The sequence below is a fragment of the Pristis pectinata genome, chromosome 4 (assembly GCF_009764475.1).
Source record: "Pristis pectinata isolate sPriPec2 chromosome 4, sPriPec2.1.pri, whole genome shotgun sequence".
Taxonomy (NCBI): Eukaryota; Metazoa; Chordata; class Chondrichthyes; order Rhinopristiformes; family Pristidae; genus Pristis; species Pristis pectinata.
The window spans coordinates 98,471,330-98,488,613 of NC_067408.1; the positions used below are offsets into that span (position 1 = coordinate 98,471,330).

General features: G+C 38.4%; 1 protein-coding gene across 1 annotated transcript in view; it reads left to right on the top strand.

The window, feature by feature from the left end:
• Window positions 1–17,284, top strand: part of dcbld2 (discoidin, CUB and LCCL domain containing 2) — a 90,417-nt gene that overhangs the window by 3,038 nt on the left and 70,095 nt on the right. Inside the window, 2 exon segments of the mRNA XM_052015182.1 lie at window positions 8,402–8,629; window positions 13,253–13,390. Of these exon segments, the coding sequence (XP_051871142.1) occupies window positions 8,402–8,629; window positions 13,253–13,390 (366 nt within the window).

Sequence of the window (17,284 nt, forward strand, 5' to 3'; positions counted from 1 at the left end):
GTACTGTTCCATGTATCTGAGTTGGTTGTGGACTTTTAATGGGCAATTATAATGTCAAGAGAAAGAAAGTATGGCATTTTTAAGCCAGAAAATAGAATAATTCAGAAACACAGATAATTTGTTTAATATAAACTTATCAAAAAGCTGGATTACTAAACTACACAGGAAAACATTGTTGAGTACTTTCTGGATGTTAAGAGGGAGATCATAACTTTTTCACCAGGATTGACCTCCTATAAGAATTTCAATGTTTTCACTATATAACACATTGAATTAATTTTAATATGATTCAATGGCTCTGAATATTTTGATACTGTTAAACATTTATTACACATCCCTCTAAACCTGTCGGTTGAATGGCATCTAAAAATATATTAAAGTGTTGTGAGTACATCAGCTTTAAAAAAAAATCGAGCCAAGCTGGCCATCAAGCAAAAGAGTTGGAGTGGGAGCAGTATTTTAAGATTTACCAATTATGGAGAGGCTGAAACACAATTTTGAATACATTAGGTGAATTGCATTACTAACAATGGATATTTGCTCTAAACATTGCATGTTTGATATCACATCCAAGTACCTTAGGAACCATGTAAATAATATTCCATTCTGTATTTGTGTAAGAGTATTTCACATGTAACTGGTTCAATGTCAAATATATTTGCCACAAAAGTGCACTGAATCTGATAGGTTATTCTTCTTTGTTTTGTGGGCAAATTCTTCGTATTTTCCATTGAATCTTGATTTAGAGGAAAGAATTTTAAATTTTTAAATTTTTATTTACAGCGTGGTAACAGGCCCTTCCGGCCCAATGAGTCCTCACCACCCATTTTAAACCCAAATAAACCTACCCGTACGTCTTTGCAATGTGGGAGGAAACCGGAGCACCCGGAGGAAACCCACGCAGACACGGGAGAACGTACAAACTCCTTACAGACAGCGATGGGAATCGAACCCCGATCGCTGGCGCTGTAATAGCATCACGCTAACTGCTACGCTACCGTCATTTGGCCTTAGAACATACACCCTACTATTTGTGAGCTCTCACTGACTGCAGGAAATGGTGGTTGCTAGATTAACATTAATGTTCATTTATCTAATGTGGTGTGAATTTCATACCATTACAATATTAAACTTAAATTCAGCATTTTTCTTGGGAATCATGTTCATGTGGGGGCTAACAACTGAAAAAAAATGGTATAACAGAATATAATACAAAAGCAAAAACTACAGATGATGGAAGTCTGAAATTAAAACAATGCTAGAAATACTTGACAGGTAAGTCTGCATCTGTGGAGAGAGAAACAGTTAATGTTTCAGGTCAATGACCTTTCTTCAGAACTGGGAATAGTTAGAGATGAAACAAATTTTGAAATGTGAAGCAGAGAAGAGAACTAAAGGGAAGGTGAAAAGCAGGAGAGGTGATGGAGCAAGGTGAATGAAGATCAAATCAGTGGTGATAGAGTTATATTGTCATAAAGCATGGAAACAGACCTTTTGGCTGAAAAGCCTGTGATGACCATCAAGCACTCACTTACGCTAATTCCATTTTTTATTCATCCCATATTCCCATCACCTCCCATTAGATCTTACCGCTCACTGAGGGCAATTTACAGTGGTCAATTAACCTTTATGATGTAATTGCAAAATAATCAAAATTACTGGAGGGAAGAGTAGAAGCTGGAAATCCAGAATAAAAATGCACGTTATGATCATTATATGAAATTGGTGAATTGTCTGGCAGACTGTAATACAGCTCTTTAGAAGATAAGATGTTCTTCATTGAGCTTTTATTGAGCTGCTTTGGAACAGAGTACTGTGAAGAGGGCAGAGATCAGAGTGGGATTAATATAGAACGTTAATGTGACAGGCAGCTGGAAGCTCAGAGTCATGCTTGTGGTCGGCAAGTGGGCATCCAATCATTGAATAAGATAAGAACTCTGTACAGTGCACTGTAATATACAGGAGTATAGTTCTGAGTCTCTTGGTGTTCAAGATCTGATTGTTTGAGATAACATCTTCCCAGATATAAGCACATACTCAAGTCTGAATCTTCTAAAGGGAGAAAGGTTTCACCATATTATATTTACTTAAAAAAAAAGCCATGAGTGATGCAATATCCTGCAATTCATCCATTATTCTTTGGTAATATATACCTTAGGCTATGGGAAACAGAGGCAAGGCAACTATGATAAAGTAATAAATTTGAAGATATGCTGTCCATCTATTTCAACCACAAGTAGCAGGCCAGAATAGAGGAAAGAAAAAAAGGATGACAGGCAGAAATGGGGTTTGTTATATATAGAAAGGAAGAAAGAGCATGTATTCTGAAGTTACTGGACAAAAGTAGATGCAGGGCGAGGAAGAGGAATGCATACAGTGTGGCAGCGATCCAGATTGTTTCTGCAGGCTTGGAGGAGCAGGTCAAAAATATTAAAAAAATTTTCTGCTGAGCTCTCCTATGGTTGGACTGCCAGTGGGTGTTGGTTTAATTAACTTGTCTGCCTCTGAAACCCATTGCTGCCTTGTTATCCATTATTCCAGTACTCTCCTGGCTGACCATCTACCCTCCCTAATCCGTGTGTTGCCTGCTTGTTCACATCAAATGTTCACTCGCCATGACTGTTATACTTCACTTTCTTTCCCCAGTTGTACAATTCTTATCTGTTGTTTAAATCCCTAATGGTGTTTCCCTTTCGCCCAAAACTAGTTGAGCCCTGCAACCTTTGTAATTACTGACATTTTGTGTGTCCCCCAATTTCCTTTACTCCATCATTGGTGGCTAACCCTTCAACTGCCTAATCCCTAAACTCTGAAAATCCCTTATTTAATCTCTTTTATGTTACTTTTAAGGTGCTTTTTAAAATGTTCCTTTTTGACCAGTCTTTTAGACTGATATTTCTTCATGTTCCACGTTATCCAATTTTGTTCAATATCACTTGCATGAAGCTCCTTGGAACTTGCTGCTGTATTAAGTATGGTATTTTGCCATTGTTTGATCATGATTAAAATCTAAACTATCTGTTTTGCAGCCCAGCTAACTTTTCTTTTCCATTGATTCAGTGGGGGGTGGGGGGGGGGCAGAAAACATCTATGATAAGCATCACAGGGTTTCAGTCTGGGGAGATAGCACAGCACAGGATTTGCCTATTGCTGTTCTAACATGACAATCCACTTTTTTTTGCTTCTGGTTAAACAGATGTTTATCCCTTTGATTCATACGGGTCATGTTTGGAATTTGGGGCGGAATAAGCATCTGCCTTCAACATCATTCCAACTGGAGCACACCCAGTAACAATTATATTAAAGTCATCTGTATGAAATATCTTATTAACTATGAGGAACTGTTAAACTGTTCCATACAACCAAAAACAGCTTATTAAGCAGCCCAGTGGCATTTTATTGAATATATTATTTTATTAAATTGAAAGGGATACACTGCAGCTGCCATCTTTTTTTTTAGAGAGCTAGCTATTCAGCTCATGGGATCAGGCACATTATTCACTTATCTTCAGAGAAACAGCAACAGAATAGACATTGCTTGAAAACACATAGCTCTTTCTAAAGTAGTCAAGCACCCTCATGCCAGTTTTCATCTGGTGTCATTGATGCCATGATTTCAACTGGAGAGTTAAAAGTAATCATGCAGTTGACATCAAGTGATTGTTTGAGGAGGCTACCAGTGAAGACAGAGTTACAGGAAGTGACTGATCTTTGCTGAATACTGTTCCTTGAAAGCCAGATTGAGTCTGATGTGCAGTGGAGCATGGGCTATTTCTTCTCAGCTTGTGGTGACTTGTTCCTCACAACCAACATAAGGGAGAAAGAAGTGAGGCACCAGGCAGCTCCAGGGAATCCTTAGCAAAAGACCAGACCATGCAGGAAGTGGACACGTTCATCTATCTTGAGACTACATTTTCATGTGCAATGTACATAAATCAGCTCCAGAATTGATAAAACCAATGTGGCTATCAACAAACTATGGGCAAGTGTGTGGAAGTGCAGTGGAATCCGTCAACTAGCAAAACTGAAAGTCTACAAAGCTATTTCATTGTTAGGATGTACAAACGTAAACTCTGGGTAGTGAATAGATGCCACACTTTAAATATGAATTACTTTCACATGGGCTCCCTGAGGAATCTAATGAGGATAAAGAGGTAAGGTAAATTATCAGACACTTAGGTTCTCACATGAGTAGAAGTTCCAAGCATTTGCACTACAGATTGATGAGATGAGCAGGCTACGTCACCAAGATGGCAGATTACCGACTGCCAAGGAAACACTTCCATTGCAAAATAAAATGAGGGAAAGCATTCTTAGGGCAGCCAGAGAAACACTTCATAGACTCCCCAGTTTTGAAACCATCTTTGAAGTCTTTCAAAATTGACTGGGAAGTTGGGAGATTGGGGGGCCAGGGAGGTGGTGGGGGGGGGGGGCCGCAGGGGTGTTGGCAATAATATTGCTCGTAATCATTTCCCTTGGCAAAGCATCATCCACACTGAATGGATTGCTGAGGCTGAGCTGATGCACAAATAGCACAGGTTTTACGACACTGGTATTTCTTCTGTTAGTCACGCAACCTAAATCTGTATCTCTTGCTTAATGTGTCACAAACAGTTCAAAGTACAAATTGGCCTGATCATCACAGTCATCCTTCAATTCAAAGAGCAAGCAAAAGAAAATTTTATATGATTGGCTATCATGCATTGAAAATGCAATATCTTTCTATTAAATTGATCAGTGATCTTAAAAAGGGCAGTGAACTAAATCATGAAGATTATATATACTGTTGGATTTGTGTCTGCCGATTTTCTAAACTGTATCAGGTTTGTTAAAAAATTTCTTGATGAAGAAGGTCTAAGGTCCAACTTTACTATCCTGGTAAAGAGTGGCAGCAGGAATGAGGCTGGAGGTTTAAATCATTATAGCAGTCTATCTCTATTAAGGAAATTACAACACATAAATGATAAGAGGAAAGCTGTTTGCAGACCTAAAGTATATTGTTTCTTCAGAGCTTACCACACTATCAACAGCAAATTATGTAAGGTTTTTAATGTACCATAGCATTTCACAAGAGCATTATCAAACAAAATGATCTTAATCTGCAAAAGCTTGGTAGTTCTCAAAATGTACATAAATACTGTAAGGAAAAGTAGGTGGAGAGGAGGAGCCATGTCTTGAGGGAGCTCCCGTGGGGGAGCGGCCAGAATTGAAGGATCACAGATGTCCTAGAGATTTGTAGACATGGAGGAGACTGCCGAAATAAACGGGAAGAAGATGCGGAGGGATTGGAAAACACAAATGAAAAATTTTAAATCGTTTAGCTGGGAAGTGATGTAAGTCAGTGACCACAGGGATGAAGGGTGAGGGATGAGTTGGACCCTTGCCACCCAACGCGAGCTTGACAATCCCTAACTCTCTGCTGGTTTGAGTTGGGTATCAATATAATTATAGGTTCCTGGACTCACATTGGATTTTAATCTTATATCCAAACATTCCTCCAGTGTAAGCTATGACACAGGCAGGAGAGCTTTGATTCTGCTCGTGTTTACACGTCATGTTACAATTTACATTTGTGCCGTAGGAAGCATCCTATCTAGATGCATCACAGCATGGTGTTGCAACTGCTCTGTCCAAGACCACAAGAAATTTCAAAGAGTTGTGAATGCAGTCCAGTCCATCATGCAACCAGTGTCCCCTCCATTGACTCTGAATAGTGTGAATATTCCTGTTGCCTTGGGAAAGCAGCCAACATAATCAAGGACCTGTCCCAACCCATCGTTCTCTCTTCTCCCTTCTCTTGTCGGGCAGAAGATACAAAAGCTCAAAAGCGTGCACCACCTGACTCAAGGACAGCTTCTATCCCGTTGCTATCATATGGTAAAGATGAATTCTTGATCTCCCAGTGTACCTCATCATGGCCCTTGCATTTTATTTGTTTACCTATACTGTTCTTTCTCTGTTGTTGCAGCATTATATTCTGCATTCTTTTTCTTTTCCCTACCTCAATGTACTTATGGCATGATCTACCTGGATGGCATATAAAGTTTTTTCACTGTATCTCAGTACATGTGACAGTAATAACCAATACCATATATACAGCCAATATGTCACTTGAATGAAATTTTGCCTATTTTTTATTTGAATCAGTAATAACTGCTTCCACCATCTCACCAGTGGGCCACTCCTATAACTTGTGTTATTGCATACTTTGCTATTACACCCACAGATTGAATTTACCCCTTTCAAATCACTGTGCTCTAGTTCTTTTGTTAACAATGTGATATAGGTTGCTATACCTCATATTATCTGCAGACTCTTAAAAGTAGCATTTTGCGACATCTGTCAACATAATTAATCCTGATAGTATAATTCATTGATCATCTGTCATTCGAGTAAGTTGTGTGTTCTTTCACTAGCTGCAATATCACTTCAGTCCTTCAGTGAGTAGAATACTACAATATTCCAAGTAATGTTGTACCAGTGATTTATAAACTGGCAGCATGATCTTACTATTTTGGCTCAAAATGACTTTTTAATGCATCGCAGCAACAGGTAAGTTATGCTCACTGCCACTGAGACTTTTGTACCATAACTTGAATTTATCGCAAATCAGTACTCCTAGATCGCTTATTTTCCATGCATGTTATTTTCTTTCCACTTAAGTATTAAATCTTTCTGATCTTTATGTCCCCTTTTAAAACTGGCATTTGTCTACAGTGCCTTTCATCTTCTACATGTCTGCCCAGTCATCAAATTTGTATAGATCCACTTGCAGTCTATTCCGTTAAGTTCTGCAGCCTGGTGTCTACATCTGCATGGAATTTCCTGGGAGCTAGCTCCAGTGTGGTCAGCTCTATCATCACTACTTTGTTTTTTTTATAATTCACTGCTGTCTGGATACAAAAGTACTTCTTGCCCATATGTTGTTGCCATTCTTTTAGAAGGTTTTAGCTACATTTTGTCTATACTTTACACATGCTGGGACAGGAAGGGCTGTAGTTTGGTGGTGCAGGAAGGGGGTGTGTTGATTCCTGTATATGGTGACATAGTTTATAAGCTAGTGTCATTTGAGCTGGTGTCTATAAGCAACATTCACAAGTCCGATGAGGTTTGAGCAGGGGTTTTTATTCCTATTTTTTGATGTGGCATCACTGATAAGGCTAGCAGTTATCGTCCATCAATAATTGTCCTTGAGAGGGTGCTGTAGTTCCACTGGTGAAAATACTGCCAAATGCTCTCTGGGAGGGAGTTCCAGGATTTAGACCCAGCAATTATGAAAGAACAGCAATATATTTTCAAGCCAGGATGGAGTGTGGCTGGGAGAGAAACTTACTGGTGATGATATTCCCATATATCTGCTCAACTGATAGCATCAAGGTTGCAGGTCTGTGCGATGCTATTGGAGTAGCCTAGGTGATGAGATAAGATATTTATTAGTCACATGTACATCGAAACACACAGTGAAATACATATTTTCGCGTTACTGAGAATGTGCTGGGGGCAGCCTACAAGTGTCGCCACTCTTCCAGTGCCAACATAGCATGCCCACAGCTCCTAACCTGTACGTCTTTGGAATGTGGGAGGAAACCAGAGCACCCAGAGGAAACCCATGCAGATGTGGGCAGAACGTACAAACTCCTTACAGACAGCGGTGGGAATTGAGCCCGGATCGCTGGTGCTGTAATAGCGTTACCAATGGCATGCAGTGTTGCTGTGGTGTGATAATAGAGAAGGGAATGGATGTTTAGGTTTGTGGCTGGGTACCAGTCAAATGTTCTGCTTTATTCTGGATAATGTTAATTCCTGAATGTTGGGACTTTTATTCATCTGACAAGTGGAGGGTATTCTGACACTCCTAACTTGTCTTGAAGATGGTGGAATGGCTTTGTCAGGAAGTGAATCACTCATGATAGGGCAGGCATGGTAGCATAGTGGTTAACATAATGCTTTACAGCGCCAGAGACCCGGGTTCAACTCCTCCACGCCAACCAAACTTGTCCCATTTGGCCCATAACTCTCTTGTAGCATAATAAATTTGCATAGTCCACAGAGAGGGGATAGATAGTACCCTCTAGGTGATAATGATAGATGAATGAAGAGAAGGTACCCAGAGAAATTCTGAGCTCAAATTCAAACCTTCAGGGAAGAGTGCCATCACTGAGCAAAGACTGACTGAGGCACTTTGCGCACTTAAGGGGTAAGCCAGGATTTATTGCTGCATTTTCTTTACTGCATGATGTTGAGAATTCTCAGTGATACTGAGTTGCATTCATTGCTCTCCCACTATTATCTACATATCTGACAATATTAATATATTGAGGGAGCTTCCATTGCATGGTGTGTTGATTTCCTATGTTTTGTAACTTATTTGTTAGGACATTTATTATTTGTTTTTTCTCAGGTGATGGTTGTGGACACACTGTTCTTGGTCCGGAGAGTGGAACATTTGCATCGATAAATTATCCACAGACATATCCCAATAACACAGTTTGTGTGTGGGAGATTCGTGTACAGCCCAACCAGAGAATTATTTTTAAATTTGGAGACTTTGACATTGAAGACTCTACCTCTTGTCACTTGAGTTACCTAAGACTTTACAATGGGATTGGTTCAGGCCGAAGTGAAATTGGTAAGTAAAACGTAACCTGTTAATGCTTGACTAATCTAAGAGTAACATCTGCAGTATACATAGGGCATACTTAACAATTATGAGATCAGAATGTCTGAACAGGTTTACTGTGAGAGAGTCTTAAAAGGATAAAAGTACTTGGTAGAAATTCAGTTGCATTATGCTGGTTTATATGTACATAATACAGTTGGAAATTGCTTTTCACAGTGAAATATAATAAGTGCAGTTATGGGTCACTTTGTGTCACTCTGGAAATTTGACTGGGCACTTTCTGGGAAACCCTTGACATGATTTCCATGTTGAGGTGCATGCAATAGTGTCACTCTCTATGCAGTGGTCATTTTGGAGCATTGCAAGAGAACCTGGACAGCATTGGCCCAGGACCATCTTGTTGTTGGACACTCTGGAGAGAATCTGATCCTTGTAGTGGGGTACTGAACTAGGATGCTTGTCAGCTAAATGAATTACCTACTTTCATCCTCCCCAATATCACTTAAAACCTGTTAGGTTCTTCCAGTCGTACCTGCTAATCCCCAATCCATCCACTCTCTAAATTCCCATATCCAGAAATGCCAGTCCTGATCCATTCCTCCCCACCAGTAAAATGCTGGTTCCTGGCGCCATCTATCTTAACCATAGCACAGGCTCATTTTGACCCTCTACTAACTCTCTTACCCTCTCAAAACCACCCATTGAAAGGAGTACCAGGCCAAAAATGCAATGGAATAAAGTTCTTAGCGGAGAACTGGTTACCAAGATGTTGTGCCCAGCTGGCATGCTCATTTGGCTGCATTAGTTTCTGGCTAAATGCAAGCAAGATTACAACAGATGTAAAATATCCTTTCGATGTCACCAAAGCTATTTTAAAAAATATTACCACATTAACACTCTTAAAGATATTTCATTAGCTAAATACTTTCTATATTGTGGATAGAAGTCTTTCAAATTTTGTAAAAATGTTAATGTTAGTGTTAAATCAGCAGAGAGACGAATTTGACAGAATGCATAAAGAATCTCTTTATTGAAATTTCATATCCTACCAAATGTTTGGATTGCACAAAAAAAGGTATCACCGATAATGACCAACCTTTTTGTAGGGAAGAATGATTGACAATCCCAAAGGTCCGAGGGCCGCTCGGGTAAACGTGCAAGTCCCAAACTTTGAGAGGCCCTCACACCATCATTCTGACTGCTCTGTGAACTTGGACTCGTGAATTCAGAGTCACAGATTGATTAAAGCACAAAAGTAGACGTTCATCCATTGAGACTGATGCCCACTCTGGGTAAGAGCGATCCATCTCATCCCACATTTCTACCCTTTACTCATGGCCCTGCATATGTGTTCCTTTCAGGTAATCTTCCTGCTCCCATTTGAATTCTACAATTGAATCCGCCTTCACCACTACCTCAGCCAGTGCATTCTAGACCTTAACCACTCAGTGTAACAAAAAAGTGGCATGACTTTTGATTCTTTTGTCAATCATCTTATCATATTAGATCCCGAAGTTCTTGATCCATTGGCCAGTGAGAATGGTTTCTCTCTATCTGCTCTGTCTGTATCCCTCATGATTTTAAATACCTCTATCTGATTTCCTTGCAACTGCTTGTATTCCAAGGACAACAAACACAGAATTTCCAGTTCATCCACAAATTCACAGTTCCTCAAACCTGGATTTTGGTAACTCTCTTCTGCACCCTCTCCAAAGCCTTCATTTTTTTTCCATAAAGTGTGGTGCCTGGAACTGGACACAATATCCACTTATGGCTGAACAATTGTTTTACAAATGTTCGTCATGACTTACTTTTGTATTCTGTGCCTCTATTCATAAAGCTCAGGATGCCAGATACTTTTTAAACCACTTTCTTGACCTGCCCTGCCACTTTAAATGAACTATCCTCATTTACCCCCTGATCTCCCTGTTCTTGAACCTCTTTTAATATTGGCTTCGCCAGTTTTCATTGCTCTTCTCATTCTTCCTATCAAGATATAAGATTTCACATTTCTCAGTATTGTTTCATCTGCTACTGCTCCACCCATTGCACCAGCAACTACACTGGAAACCTGCCTACTATTTCACGCCTCCATTCATTTCAAAGCAGAGAAATACTATAGAAGATGTAGGTAATTTTCAGGCCATTTGCATTGTTTTGACTTTATCAAGTTGACATCAATGTATTTGACTGTGTTTTGTGTTTCTTCAATTATTTTTAAGAACTTTTAATTTCTAAACTTTTAATATTTTTATTTAATAGTATGGTTAATTTTAAATACATGTGAGTGCCAAGGACATATAGAATATTTTGTCAAATTTGATTGGGGGGGGGAGGGGTGGAGGGTGGGGAATGGCTTAGCCGGTTGCTGAAGAGGGAGGCTTTCTATTTTCAGCCTGGGCTTTATGCTCCCTAGATCCTGGCCAATCAGGAATTGGCCTTGGGTTCAGTTGTTAGTCCAGGTAACAGCAAGTAATAGAGTGGGTCAATGCAGATGTTGCCCACTCACTAACATAAGCCTGGTGGGGCCATACCATTGGCCATATGATGTGCACCATGGCTTTACTCTTTCTTTCCTGTGTGTTACTCTTAAATCCTAGTGAAGGAGAGGCAATGTTGACTTTCATCTTCAAGGTGCTGATTGTGAAGCTAAATGATCAGTGTTTACAGATTCAAAAATGGAAGGACGGCCATGAAAGATTGGATTATTATGTCTCATATTCTTACATCATCATGATACAAGTGTTGCTGTCAGATGGTGTAATGGCTAAATACGGTAGCTCCTGAGGCTCCTTTGAGAAAAATGTTTGAATTCAATTCTGTATTCCAGTGAATTCTTCGTGTGTGCATTAAGCGTAAGCAGCTTGCCTCATCAAACTCCTGAATAACAAAGCAGGAAGTCTAATTTTAGCACTAATCTTATTGGTAAATGTCATTATTAAGTTGGAGGGAAATCAGGATCTTTATTCAACTAAAAAAAATAAATAGCTGAAAGCAACATTAACGTAAAGTATCCGAGGGCTTTCAAGAATCTTGAGTTTGAAAAGAGCAATACTTTTGTTTTCAATTGAAAATGTTGGTTAGAATTTTAGATCATAAGACATAGGAGCAGAATTGGGATAATCGGCCCATCAAGTCTGCTCTGCCATTCGATCATGGCTGATTTATTTTTCCCTCTCAACCCCATTCTCCTGCCTTCTCCCCGTAACCTTTGATGCTCTTACTAATCAAGAACCTATCAACCTCCGCTTTAAATATACCCAATGACTTGGCCTCCACAGCCGTCTGTGGCAATGAATTCCACAGATTCACCACCCTCTGGCTAAAGAAATTCCTTCTCATCTCTATTCTAAAGGGACGTCCTTCTATTCTGAGGCTGTGCCCTCTGGTCCTAATTTTATTTGCATTTAGTTTTATGCTTTTTAACGCAACAGAATATTCAACAGGTGCATCTAATTCTTGTGGAGATTTGCAGAGAGTTTTGCTGTATCAGTTACTGAAATCTGATTGAAGATGAACAGAGTGGGTCTTCATTTATTGCCTTCTCCTTTGATTATAAGACCATACTTTGTAAAATGTTTTGTCTCCTCACTGTTAGTCAATGATTTGAAATCCAAAATAATGTTTTGTAGCAAAAATTGAATTATGCAGCATTTTGATTTAAGTAATTCCAGTTAATAGGACACGAACTATTTTTTGCTTGGAAGGTAATTTAAATATACTGGCTTTGAGGTAGAAAAAATAGACTTCTACATAAGTTGACCAAAGTGGAGCTGACATTGCCTTAGTCTATAGCAGAGTCTTGGCACTGTTTGGCCAATAATTTTGGTGCATGGATCATCTAAATATTTCAAATATGAATTGAGTATTTAAAGTGTCCCAGAGTATTTCAGCTGAGTATATTCAAGGGAAACTTTTGGCTTTTCATGAAGCAATCCTGAGTGGTCTATAAACTGGGTAATTACTTTTTTTATATTGTATTAAAGCTAGTCTGCAGTGTTTACATGATATTAGCAAAAGCATAGCTCATTGTAATATTAAAGCATACAATCTGCATGATTTGGGTTCAGTTCCTATTCTGCACTGAGCTGTTGATCTCAATTAATGGAATCTTATTATATTATATTTACCCCAGGCTAATGAAAGTTAAACATTTGGGTGTGATTACTAGTCCTGGCTGATGCCCAGTGTCTTGGTTGAAGATGTATTTTGGTAACAAGTCAATCAAATTCTGTGCCCCTGTGATTAAGTAGTCTGCCAGTGTTCTTCCTGAAGTCATATTTTTTTGACTGTTTTCTTCAGTGAGAGATTGGAATCAATTCAAAACTAAGAAGAACTCTATGCAGAAAAAGGTCAATAATTTTGGGAACAGAGGGACAGAGATGTTGGTGTGGAAAAAGTTAGTGACCTTCTGCATAACTTATTCATTTGTACCATGAGCTTTTGGATTTTCCTTCACGTTTTTTTTAAACTAAGCTTCAGGCTTGATTAATATAATAAAAGAGTTTCTACACTGATTTATGATCGTTACAACTGTAATTGAAAACTATTTCTTTTTGTCTTTTGCCTGAAATGTAATGCAATCAGTTTGTTTTCAAAAGTTTTTTTATTCATCTCTTGTTGATTTTCCAGGTAAATACTGTGGACCTGGAATTCAGCGAGAAAAGGTTATAGAATCAGAGAACAATGAAGTCACTGTTCAGTTTATGAGTGGGATTCACATCTCTGGTCGAGGGTTCCTTGTATCATACTCTACATCAAATGAATCAGGTATTTTAGGAGTATTTTATATTTTGATTTTTCCTGTTTAAACCATTTCCAGGACTGATTTATTACACTTATGTTCTTGATCACAAAATCTCAGGGGTGACAAAATCTCTAGCCCAGTGTCTTCCAGGGACTAAGAATTTTAGTCAGAAACATATTTCAGTGAATTAATTAATGCCAAGAATGGTGAGATTCAAATTGTGCATAAAAGTACCCAAATTTTACTTCAGATAGTGGAGTTCCTATCTTAATGGGTTTGTACTGTGGCCTGCTGTCTGTGGGGAAGAACAGGATCTGAGGCAGTACACAAGTTTTATTCACTGCGGCTTCTGCTACATGATTTATTGTAACTACTGTTAAATGGTTCAAGCACAGTAGTGCTTTCAAATGTAAACAGCAATCTTGCAACATGAGATTAAATTAGGAATAAAGTCTGCTGGGACTGAAAATTGAAATGGGTTAAGTAGATAAAATCTAGAAATAACGATAGCTGCCTCATTTTACCTTATCACAATGAAATGCTTCAAAGTGCTTTATATTATAACTATTATGTAAGAAAACAAAGAATCCATTTTATACCAGCATGGTGCTGCAAACAGTGGAAAAGATGAATAATTGGTTAATTTTAGTCATTTTAATATTATAAGGGAGAATAATAAGCAAGAGGCAATGCCAGCAAGAATAGAGTCTGGTAGCAGGACAAACTAACAGAACATTCACAGAAGTCCAGGAATTAATGGCCATTAAAGTAGCTAAATGCCAACAGGCCTGGAACAAAATGATCTAGTCTACTGTCTTTCAGGCCTGGATTCTCCTAAACATGTTCAAGTTATGATTTGGGGTGACTAGGTGCTGGATTTTCCAGTCAGATATCTAGCGTGGCCTTATTTACACTTAGAATTATTGAATGATCTTTATTTTCTTAGAACCTTGCAATCTTTCACCTACCAACCATATCAATTCATTGTTGACTGGAAACTTTTCATTGCTAAGAACTGTATGAACCATTTATAAGTATTGATAACACTTCGACAAATCTAACAAGCTTGACTTAATTGTTATAAGAACAGAAAATGCTGGAAACACTTAGCGAGACAGGCAGCATGGACAGGCAGCATCTGCAGAAAGGGAAATTAAAGGGAAGTTAATGTTTCATGTCCGAATTGGAAATGAGAAAATAAGTTGGTTTTCAGTAGCAGAGAAGGTAGGGAAGGAACATCTTGAGTGTTTACAGCATTTTTTGTTTTTGCATCAATTTTCCAGCATCTGCAATTTCTTTTTGATTTTCATTCATTTATTTTGCAATTGTTTTTTCTATGATTGGAAGGAGTACAGGCAAGGCAGTAATTCCTCTGTGGCAGTTTTCTTTCAGAATTTTAATGCAACCTTGCAATGTTAGTCTGCTTTTATCCCTGAAGTGACTCACTGCAGTGTTTTGCTGCTATTAAATTATATTGCAGTGTACTATCAAGTCTTGAGGCAATTAAAATTAACATGAAGTACAATGTACTTGAAGGCAAATTGTGATTACACAGTATGTAGCCTTGAAACCATTAATGTACTTATGGTGCACCACATCCTAATGTGTAGTTGTTGAGTTTTCCCTGCACTGTAACCATATCCACAATTACATGCTGTGTTGGACATTCACAGCTGCTGAAATCCAGCTGGACTTTCTTCATTCACACCCATTCCTTTCACACCGATTTCTAATTGCCACATCTCTAGGCATCTCATAAGACATCAAATCAGAAATTATATCCTAGTCTCTGAATGTTCAGATTCACAGATGGAATGCATAAGCTTGTTATTAGCATTGTTGCATTGTTCATCTTGTGTTATAAGATACTACAAATGAGTTGGATGAAGTTCATTGTAATCTTTCCAGGCAAAACTGGATCCTGGAACTCTTGTGTTGGGTATTGTACATAATCCACTTACTTTTTCATGTTCAAAGGACATTTTTTGAAGATTAAAAACATAAATACCTTGATCATTACAGGTCAGCCCAATAGATTTTCTGGTTTTGTTTTTAAGGTATTACCAAGTGGGATTTAAGGGCCCCCTCAGAATTAGAACCTTTAGATAAACATATCTTCAGTGAAATTACTACAGTTTGTATGGTAGATGTTTAAACTGGATTTCATGTGCAGATTCAGGGAGATGTGGAGCATCAGATTTCTTTGCTGTTATCTGTAATCATGGTAACGCAAGAAACTGCATCAGGAGTATGTCAGTCAGCCTCTTATGCCTGCACCACCATTCAGTAAAATCATGGTTAATCCAGTCATGGTCTCAACACTATTTTCCTGCCCACTCTCCATATCCACTGTCTCCTTGGTAGTTTAAATGTCTGTCAATCTTGATGCCCATGGCTTTGTGGAGTAGACAACTGCAAAGATTCATAATCCTGAAAGAATAAATTCCCCCTCAGCTCCCTCTGAAAAGGACAACCCTTTATTCTGAAACTATACCTCCAAGATATAAAGGAAACATCCCTTCAGCATCCACCTCGTCAATCTCCTTCAGAATCTTATATGTTTAATTAAATCACCTCTCATTCCTCTATACCAATGAGTCTATGCACAACCTTCCTATGCCATCCCTTTCATCTCAGGAATTAACATTCTCTGCACTTCCAATGGAAGAATATCATTCCTTAATTATGGAGACCAAAATTGTAAATTGTGCGCTCTCACCAGCATCCTGTAAAGTGGTATCAAAACTTCCCTACTTTTAAATAATGGTGATACACTGGTGGAAGTTACCAGACCAGTAATCCAGAGACCTGGATGCACAATCCAGATACCCGGATGCACAATCCAGATACCCAAGTTCAAATTCCACGTAGCAACTGTGGAATTTAAATTAGATTAATAGTATGGAATTTGGAAAGTTTGTAATAAAGTTATAACCAGAATGATTTAAACATCTTTATATGTACTTGAAAAGGAATGAATATAGAATTTAAAGAAAGTCACGTTATAGTTTCTAATTAAATAAAACTTTAAAAACTACTTTAAAATTTGCAATGTATTTTACTTAGCTGGTCACAATGTACTTCTCCAATGAAAGCACCTCTGACTCCTATTCAAGTTCCACATCTTTTTTTTAGGCTGGCTGTACTACCAGTAGTTTCAGGTAGAAATAAAGCCTGGTATCAAATTATGCCCACCAGTCTTTTAATTTGTGGCTGTCTAAAGTTCCTGAATATCCATCTCCAACAGTACAAATGACATCTGTGTGGTTTCTACAATGATATGCTGACATATGGCTCAAAAAAACCCTGATCTTGCTCCATTAGGCACTTAAATGCATCTGTAAGCAGATGTTCAAATGAGAGGGAACCCAGGCCAAGTGACTATTTCTTGACTCATTTTTGAGAGCCAGAAAAGTGCATGATCTGAATAAATATTTGCTACTTTTCAGTAAGATGACTTGGAGCAAACAGAACATTCTTTCACTTTGAAATGACTAATAGCATCAAGCTTGCTTATCGGTGGCATTAAATGTATTGCTGATGGTCACTCAGCTGCAAATTGATTTGACATTAGAAGGAAATCTCTGCAGTAACACCATGACTTTCCCATTTCCTGTATTGACTGTCCTGTGACCTCTCTGAGCTTGAACTGCATTATTAGTGCTAATTGAGGCATATTTAACAGCAGTGTTTAGAGCTGATGTCCACTGGGAACTAAATTCAGACTGAGCAACTTATGCCTTAACAGCTGCAGTAACTCTGACAGATGGGATACAATCAGCTGCTTCCAGAGGCAAACCCATATCACTCAAACACAAGAAAGCACACTACACCCTTCCCTTATATTTTTTTTTCTATTTGAATGATGCAATAAAGCAAAATGCAACATTTTTTTAAAAATAATGTTGACGTGTATT